General features: G+C 44.8%; 1 protein-coding gene across 1 annotated transcript in view; it reads left to right on the top strand.

Moving 5' to 3' along the window:
* Window positions 1-2,468: 2,468 nt before the first annotated feature.
* LOC104498413 (scm-like with four MBT domains protein 2) overlaps window positions 2,469-9,851 on the top strand; it is a gene marked incomplete at its 3' end in the record, with an annotated part of 10,562 nt that continues 3,179 nt past the window's right edge. The window contains exons 1-2 of the mRNA XM_010141789.1: window positions 2,469-2,629; window positions 9,490-9,584. Coding sequence (XP_010140091.1) covers window positions 2,524-2,629; window positions 9,490-9,584 — 201 coding nt within the window. The remainder of the gene's footprint in view (window positions 2,630-9,489; window positions 9,585-9,851) is intronic.

Below are 9,851 nucleotides of genomic sequence, written 5' to 3'. Positions count from 1 at the left end.
TTTGTCTTATCAGCATCATAGAAGCATCATAAAATTTAACTACACTACTAAGTAGCTTATATTACTTCTTGATATTTATATTGTTACCCTGAGTTCTGTTTAAATGGATTAATTTGTTGTGTTTAAATTGATCTCGCTGTTTCTCTCTGCTCTTTGAAATTAGTTTTAATAAACCAAGATTATTTTCCGTTGCTCTATGGTCCTAGGTAAAAATAAAAACAGCTGAGTCCACCCAAGGTTTAGCCTCTGCTGACGCCTCCCCTCCCCTCACATTTAACAAGCTTGATGTAAAATCTTGGTACTTAACCGATTTATTATTAATGATATTTACGGAAGCATTCTCTACCAAAGGAGAAGTGTTTCTTGACTTTCAGGAGACTGATTGCTTCCAGTTTCATAGTTAATTGAAACTTAATATACACTGGGGAGGAGTGATATATATGTTCTGAGGTTAGCTGCACTCACAATACTTGTAGTATAAAATACACTTAATTCATTAGCAGGTCTCACGTCAACAAAGAGTAAAGACAAAGTGCCGCAGTGGCCGTCGCAGTGGGGAACTGATCATTATTGCTTCAGGGGCGCTCAGAGGAGACCCACAAGCATGTTGCTCTGGATTGGTTTCCAGTCTCCCTTTTTAAAAACACTTTCTTCCCTTTTTATTAGTATGTTTCTTGAGGGTGGGGAACACAGATTGCTGGTGGAGGTCTAGCTGCTCAAACAGCCCTCAGCTGGGAGTCGTATCACCTGATTGTCCTGGAATTGGGAACTTTATCAGTGATGCTCTGTGAGATACCCATGGTTTAATTGCAGTCACCACGATGCTGTTGGATTGCTCCAGCAGACAGTCCCACCATGGTTCAGTTAATGGGTATCACACTTGCTCTTGACATAATCCTCATCTTTTTCAGTTCCTCGTATAACTGCTCATGCATGTCCATTTCTTCCTTGCAATTTTCATTGGAACAGCCTTTAAAAATGGGAATGAGAAATCTACGACAGAACACTCTCCCTCTTTCTATTTTATAACCACCGTATCTGGTCTTCCTGAATATGCCTCCTGAGTAGTAAAACTTGAAAAAGATCCTATAATATTTTTACAATCTTATTACCTCCTGCTTTGCCGGGCCTCTGGCAGTAAACATTTTTCCTACTTTTAGTCATGCTTCTTGCAGAGCATTTGATGTTGGTGCTGCCAGCGTAGCCCTCTCTGTCACGCAGATCTTGGAGGCACCCACTAATAAGCAGGACCAGTCCTCCACATCGTATATTCTGGACACACGCTTCCCTACCGCCTGTCTTCGCTTTAGCATATCTTGTGTGAATAGCTGGTTCCCTCTGTGCCCATAACCTGAGCTCTTGGTTTTTCTTTTTTGGTTCTCCTTTGACACCCTGTAATTCATCACCATCTCAGAGTTATACTGAAAAGCTCACTTTGAAGATCTTTTTAATCTACTCCTGAAGGTGTATCTTAGGGTATTGCTTGTCTGGTGGCTTCCTGTAGCTGGAAGTACAGTTCTCATTTACTCTGGTGTCTGACTGAGCATCTCCTCAGTCTGTATTCCCATTCTCATATAATTTTCCATCTCTGCATGTTTTTATTCCACTTTGTATTTAACATGGTCATTCCTTCTAGAAGAATCTCCTCTACCTGAGTTAACATTTGCTACCCTGCGGGCTACTAACTGGTGCAGTTACCTCAGGTCAGTCTTCTTTTGGAAGACAGTTGCAGCGAGCGCGTTCATGAGTGTATCTGCATTTTGCGTGCTGAACTTCATTTTCTAGAGTTGTCCCAGTCTCTCCCAAGTATTTTCTCTTCAGTGTTCCCTCTGTTTAGTTACCACAAATATTCCTCTTTCGGAGGTTTGCATATTTATGGAGTGAGATACAGCTCACGCAGCGTAGGCATCAAAACATTGGAAGCCAAGGGCTGGACTTGCTGGAGGGTTGTTGAGGTGGCCTTTCCTGACCTTTTTTTTTGGCATGGGTTGTGCCGCATTAAGGGCTGATTCTTCTCTCTCTGCTGGTGGTAAAGGGAGCTGGACTGGACTCCCGGAGATGTGACTCCTGTGGATGCTGTTTATTACCTCATTATCTCTCTGTTATTATTGTTGTTATGATATTGCTATAAAGGTCCTTTGTTGTGGTTCCTTATCCAATTCTAGCTGTATCTTGGAGAGAGCAAAATCAAAGGGTTGCAATCAACATGGGATAACTTGAAAACCATTAGGAAAGGCTGAGGAAGTGAGTTGGTGTAGGTAGAACAGGTACAGGTGGGTAGAAATCACTCATAAAGGTCCTTTGTTGTGGTTCCTTATCCAATTCTAGCTGTATCTTGGAGAGAGCAAAATCAAAGGGTTGCAATCAACATGGGATAACTTGAAAACCATTAGGAAAGGCTGAGGCAGTGAGTTGGTGTAGGTCGAAGTCTTTTTCCTTTTTTTTTTTTTTTTTTTTAGCTTGTCCTTTAGGTGCTCCCTGCTACAGGATGAATTAGGAAGGCAAGGCCTTCTCCTCTGAACCATGGAGACAAGGGCGTCTTTCATCGCCACCATGCAAGAGACCCAGCATCTCTCCCCAGAGAAGGGTCAGAGCCCGGCAAACGGCAGCACGGAGCAGCTTGATTCAGGTGAGCTCTGCTTCTCTCCCATGGGTTGTCTTTGCTGGTACAGCTGATCACTGGTCGAGGTGGGGACAGCATGTTGCCAGTGGAACGTTTGGAATAGCTGTACATCTCTAGGGTCTTTTTTGAGTCTTATGGATTGGACTGTGTCCCGCTGGTTGATGGGTTGGGAAATTCAAGCTTTTCTTCTTCTGGAACTCATCTACAGTATGTAGCAGCTATTAAAAATTTAAACAAAAAGCAGTGGAACAGGACATCATTTTGTGTTCTTCCAGTTTCTCCACCCTTTTTTATTTGGTGGAAATTCTGTGATTAAAGGGAAGAAATGAACATTCAGAAATTACAGCATTTCTCCTTTGTTTTGACGCCAGTTTCTCCACCCTTTTTTATTTGGTGGAAGTTCTGTGATTAAAGGGAGGAAATGAACATTCAGAAATTACAGCATTTCTTCTTTGTTTTGACCACCCTTTTTTATTTGGTGGAAATTCTGTGATTAAAGGGAAGAAATGAACATTCAGAAATTACAGCATTTCTCCTTTGTTTTGACGTTCACCCTCATTTCCTTCACGGTGTTTTTTGAGTGCTTCAGGTGAGATGGCTTCGCAAACATGAGACTGGCCAGCGGAGACTGGTTGCCTGTTGTTCTTGTGCTCTTGGGTATGACTGGATGCTCTGTAATGCGCTGTGCTAACTTTGGGCATTGTCATGGTAGATAGGGAAAAATAAGCGCTAGCTTCTGCTGATTTCTGCTGGAATTAGGTGCTTTAACTTCCCATATCTAGCCTTCAGTGGCGCAAACTGTGTCTTATGGTGAAGTTGCACGTTAAGTCGAGACCCAATTTGCTTTCTGATGCCAAAATGGGAGGGCCCCCCTTTACGCAACCTCTTCTCTTGCACCACCTCTGCTGCCCATCACACCCTGGGCTGAGTCAGTCAACTTGCTAAGCCAGCAGGAAGGTAATCCAGAAAATAAAGTGAGTACTTTTCTGCCAGCTTTGTGAGTTGAAGTGGCTGGAGGAAGAGAGAGGGTCAGGGCACATGGTGGTGGGATGGGACCTCTCGCAGTGGCACTGAATTGTTAATTTGTCTCAGCTATAGTTTGTGACTTCACCCTTGTTCTGTGCTTGCATGGGAGACCTCAGCTGATGAACTTGTGGAGAACAGCACCGAGCTATCAGTCAGTTCGTCGGTATGAAATGGTTCATTTTTGCGTTGTGGTACTGGAGTTGGTGCTCGTGTGCTCAAACGCTTTTCCAGAACTCACATTTCTGTAACAGCTGTTCCTCACTAAAGGATCCTACGATGTAAATGGCAGATGGAAGTCAGTGCTCTCGGGAAGGCATCCCTTCATGAGGCCCAAAGTCTGCTTCGATGCAAACAGGTTCCCTCACCAGTGGCGAATCACTGATTCAACACTCCTCGAATGCAAACAGTAGCAATGTTGGGGTGACTGCTTAACAGCTCTGAATACTTTGCCTTCAGTGTCTTTTGCATTTTTCCTCCCCATTGGTGCTGTTTGTGCTTGATTGGCCAGGGGTGCGCTGAAGTCCTCTGCAAAGCTGCATCTTTAGTCTGCTTTTCACTGTTTCTCCCTCAGCACCTCAGAAAATTGTCTGCCCAGTCTTTAATTTCTTTGCTTCTCATAGTGACTCAATGCTTTTCCTATTTCCCTAGATACTACTTGTTGGGAAGCTGTGGCTTGTCTTTGAGTCTTTGCCATGTTCGCTAATGAGTTAGGGTGGAGGAGACTCAGGGCAATGTGAGACCATGCTGGATAAACTGAGCTGTGGTCCTTGAGGTGACTTTGTAATTTTCATAGTGTGAGGATGGGCTTTCTTGCACAGCCCCTTGTGCAATACAATCATCTTCTGCAACCTTTGCCATGAATGGGTACTAGGAAAAAATTCTTTACAAGGAAAGGTTCTGAAGCATTGGGACAGCTTCCCAGAGAGGTGGTGAAGTCCCCTTCCTTGGAGATATTTAAAAGACATATAGATGTGGTGCTGAGGGGCATGGTTTAGTGATGACCTGGCAGTGCCGAGTTAACGGTTGGACTCGATCTTAAACGTCTCTTCTAACCACAACAACTCTGTGATTCTGTGAAAATACGAAACAAGGGTAGGACAGTTGGCCTGCAGGTTAGTAGTCGCAGTCTTAGCATGCAGTTGCTTGTTAAGACCTGGGCAGATCTTAGCAAGCAACTGCATTATGCTTCTGCAACTGAAGTAGAAGTGCAGGTGGGCTTTCAAGAGGTCAGCAGTGGTAGGGTAACATGAGAGTGATGTCCTATAAAAAGTGCAAAATGGGTGTGTTACACTGAAAACGTGTTTGAAATGTCCAGTTGGTCTTGTCATGATGCTTACAGATTCACCTGGGTGTTAAGCTGTGCATGTTAGGTGGGACACAGAGACGTGGAAACTTGCCTGTGCTGTGGGATTTTCAGTCCAGCCAAAGTTTTGGAGGTTTTTTAATGGTATACACAGTGGTTCTGGTTGTTTCAGAGCTTCAAAGGGAAATTGGACGTGCTTATGGAAGAAAGATGCAGTGTACCAACTGCTTAGAAACCTTGTTTGTCTCAAGGAAACCCCTAAGCCAGAAATAGTTGGGTGCTAGGAACTTAACCTGGTGAGGGATCGTAGACTATTGCCCTCATCTAATGGATGTCATCCAGGAGGCAGCCAAGCATCCAGGAAAAGTTCACTGCCTCTGTGTGAAGGAGGCGATGTGTAGGTAGGGATGGGTTAAGATGAGAAACCTGGATTCAACCCACTTCAAGAAAGTAGGACACACTTGTGTTACCTTAAGTAAGAACATAAATATGACCCTGAATTCTCCCATAGATGTGAAAGAGAAAGAGCCTCCCTTCTATAGCGTGACTCATAGAGGTGACTCCTGATGTTCCACATCCAAATGTGGAATTGAGATGTCTTAAAACACCTTATAAAACCGAGTCATCTGATGTTGCCTGTATCACCAGTGAAGAGGAAGATAATTCAGACACTTCCAGAGCGGACACCTGCAGCCTGACCTAATCACCATTGAGTTCATTTATATCCATGGGAGAGAGGTAGGAGCATCTCGGATGAGATTCAGTTGGCCAAGCGTAGACATTTGTTTTGGAATGAGGAGAACTGGCTTGTGTTGCTCAGATTTTTTGGGGGAGATGTATTGTGATGACTCTCCCGTGGCCATGCCAAAAATTTGTGTTTGATCACGTTCACCACAGGCCTCGCTTGGTGTGTTAACTGCTAAAGCATTTCAGTTCTCTGTTCGCTCAAGAAGTCAGGAGTGTTTCTACGTGCTGTAATAAGAGGGCTAAGCAGTTTGCCACAAAGATGTTCTCCTTCAATGAAGTCTGGAAGAAAATCTGCATTTCTGGAGCCACAGGCTCTGGGTCTTTTATCGCCTTTCATTTCCCATAGCCAAATATCCCAGGAGGCTGTTGGCAGCTGGAACAGTTGCATTTTTATAGTGTCAATGCACAAGCATTTTAAAGCCATTGAGAGGCTCCCAGATAATGACTTGTTGAGTTTATTTGACATCCTGGGCTTGTTTATACATCACCATTCTGTAGGATGCCCAACCTTGAGTCTTCTGTTTAGAGCAAGCACTGGGCCTAAGTACCAGTAACTGGAAAGGGAGCTGGTGTGTAAAATAGACCTAATGCCAAGTTTATCATCTTGCAGGGCACCGCTTCTCAAGTGGGCACAATCTTCATTGCCGTGAATTAAGAGACTTTGCATTTCTCTGCCTGCCTTTTAACTGGGGAATCTCCAGGCAGTTGGGAGGTTGGCAGGAGGTGTCCTCTGCTCCTCAGCTGTAGGACTTTGCCGATGGATGAGGAAATTTGTGCACAATCCCATTACATAAGTGGATGGGGTTGGGTCCCTTGGGCTGGTCTCATCCCTGGGCTGTGCTGTTTCTGCTCTGGCTGCCCTCTGCTGGGTTACTAGAAGGGAAGAAAATCCATTAAGAAACATTTTGGAAACTTTCAGTCCCTTCCAAACCCTTTGTGATAAAACAAAGCAAAATAAAACACTGATGCTGTGATAAACAAGTACAGTGACATTATTTTTGCAGACCTCGTAGAAGTAATTTCCTGATAAAGTCTGTAGATAAAACACGGTAGAGGAGTCAGAGTTGTGATGTGTCTGAGAGAAATGAATTGATGGGGAGAGAAGGATGCAGTTCTTGCCCTGCCTTCCCCTGGGGTCTTGAAGCCTCTCTGTTTGGGTTTAGAAAGGCAAGATCTAGGTGATGTTTTCTTAAACATGCTGTTGTGAGTTTTGCTGGACTGCATGTGAATGAACCTGCCGTGGGGCTGTGGAAACAGTGGGGCCACTGAGACTCTCTGTGTTGGCACACAGCGGAGTAGGTCATGGGTAAATAAGGTCATGAAGTGCAGGAGGACGATTTGCGTTCATGACTAGCATCTGTAGTGGTAACATAATTAACATGCTGTTGCCGAATTCTGGAGAAGATTTTGCCACTCTGGAGACGCTTCTGCCTGCAAGAGCTGAAGGTTATATACTGAACTGCCTAAAAATCTCTGCTTGCTCTGCTCTGTGGAATGGTTCTTTCCCATAAGACTACTGGGGAAGGAAGGCTGGAGAGAGGGAGATACTTGCCTGGACTCACTCAGCAGGTTAGAGCAAAAAGCAGGAATAAAAACTAAGAATGCGGGCTGAGGGAAATGCCTCATGCTCTGAAATGGAAGTATCTGAGCAGAAGAGAGCTGGGCTGTCCTGGAAATGCCCTGCCCATGTCAGGTGTCCTGAGGTGAGGATGTCCTTGTGCTTGTTGAGCAGCCCACTCCAACACCACAAGCAGAGATGCATGCGGAAGCAGGGGGCAGCCAGGCAGAGGGGATGCACTTTTAGCTTTTCATGTCAGATGCTTCTGACTTCCAGTGGGATGGGAATTGGTTGTGCTCAGGCTAAAAAGTTGCTTAAGCGTTGGAGTAGTTTTAAGCCTGGGATGGATAAGCGTATCTGCCCATCTTCTCATGGACTAACATACCTTATTTTAGACTTCCAGCCTTTGAAGTTCTCTAGACCTGGCTTTTCTCTAAAGCATTATCTCTCCAGGCTTGCAGACATTCAGGCTGAAAAATTTGCCTGGTGATTTAAGTTGCCTGCCTGAGGTAGATGAGGGAAACTCTCAGCAATTTTTGTACCAAGCTCCTACCTTGTGGTTAAGCTGTAGCTTAATCTTTCAGTCAAGGATGAACAACCCCTCATTTTTTGGGTCAGATATCTTAAGGAAGGCCAGCTTCTATGCCTGGAGGCTTTTACAGTGATTGCAAGAAACACAACAAAGCCCATCCCTTATTGTGTGTTGAAGTTGCATATTTTCAGGTTGTAATCATGGGGTTGAATTATTTTTTTCTTGCTGAGCTGAAAAGTCATCTGGTGGCCACTTTATAATGGGAGTAAATGTGGATTTACATCTTCATATTTAAGCAGGTTATTTCAGTTTAAAGTAAGGAATCAGACCTTAGACTTGATGCAGCAGAGTGCAAAGTGTTTAACGGCATTGACAGCTCAGCTCTTCTCTTTGAACTCCCAGACAGATCTTTAACCTCCACCAGCTCTGTCTCAAAAATCCTCTTCTGATCCACTTTTTTCCTCTCTCCTGTGTATGTCTGGCTCCATAGGCAGCAAATAAAACCTATGGCTTCCCCTTTTAATAGAGAGATTCCTATTGCACAACATAATTTTCTGGTCCTGAAAACTGGAGACCTGTAGCAATAATTGCAATAAATTAGCCTTGCGGTTTTCTTCATAAAACTGTCTGGGGAGGTTTCTTAATTCAGTTTGTCATGAGTCACTTTAATTACATCATGACCACGCTGATGAATGTTTGGGCAGGTAAGGGTCTCGCAGAGTTTGCCTGATAAATGCTTATTGCAAAGAGCTCATTGCTAGACTGTAAATATTTTTGCTCTGGGGATGAAACTGGGTTTGCGAGATTGCTTGGGAACAAAATGAAAACAATCAGATTTGGCTGATTTTCTGTAAGTGAAAGAAGATTTATTTTTAATTATTGCTGTGTGTGTTTCAGCGATGGTTTGAGGCCTCAGCTCTGCTCTACTCAATGCATTTATAAAAAAAAAAATCAAGGAGTAGTAATGCCAAGTCCTTCACTGTGGGGAAGGATTGTGGGGGCAATGGTGCGGACGGGTGATGCAAAAATCTGAAACGGGGCAAGGACAAGTGCAGGGAGCAAGGAGGCAGTAGTGGTCTGGTGAGGGGTGCTGGGGGATTTGGGGGAAAGCAGCTGTAGTCTTGGAGAGGAGGGAGGTAAGAGTGCCTTGGCTGAGATCTGGGGGTGGGGGAATGCTGAGGAAGGAGAGGAAAGGTGACGGGACTGAAAATGGGCTCCCCAGCCCCAAGGGTTGGAGTGTTTGCTCTAGCCACTGCTCGGCCAACAGCAGCAAATTCTGGTATCATCACCAGGGCACTGCTGTAATGAACAGTGCAGAGTGACCCGCTTTGGGGGCATCAGCAAGGCCCCCAAATGCTTGTGATATTGGACAAGCAGCCACCTCCCTTGCAGCAAGACAGTCAGCAAATACAAAATTGAAGAACACAAGTGCCTGTTGCAGTGTGATGGGTGTGTTCCCCCACTGCCATGAAAGCAGAGTCATTTCTGGCCTCAGTGTTGGCTGCTGAAGCCCCAAAGTCTGCTGAAAGTGTAGTAAGCTGGTCGAAATAGATAAGCACAGGTCTTTGAAACAAGCTTTCCTTGTGCTGATGTTCGTACTGGTTGCTGTTCTCGCCCTGAACTCCTTGACACAACTTTTCCTTCTTTGGCTGTGTTTTAGACTGCTTTTCTTTCTTTTTTTTTTTTTTTCTTTTGAACAGATGAGGGCTCCAGCATTGAGGACGCGGATTTCAACTGGGACGAGTTCCTGGAAGAAACAGGAGCCAGTGCTGCTCCCCACACCTCCTTCAAACACGTACGTGCTTCATCTGAGTCTCGCAGGCATTGCACGCGTTTCCCTCCGCTGGTTTTCAGGGGGTCCCTGCAGAACTGAAGTGGGGTCTGACCATTTGGGGGAGAGATCATCTCTCTGTGCATGCAGAAACCTGCATAGGACTGGCCTCTCATCTGGATTTAGGTGACCTCTGTGTGTTTGCATCATCCCCAGTCACAGCTCAGAGCACTGTCAGTGCTGCTGCCTCATCCATCCTCTGCCCTGTGTTCGAATTTTCTGTTTTTGAGG

Source organism: Buceros rhinoceros, unplaced genomic scaffold (genome assembly GCF_000710305.1).
Source record: "Buceros rhinoceros silvestris isolate BGI_N320 unplaced genomic scaffold, ASM71030v1 scaffold2528, whole genome shotgun sequence".
In the NCBI taxonomy this organism is placed as follows: domain Eukaryota; kingdom Metazoa; phylum Chordata; class Aves; order Bucerotiformes; family Bucerotidae; genus Buceros; species Buceros rhinoceros.
This window is presented reverse-complemented; position numbering and strand designations above follow the sequence as displayed.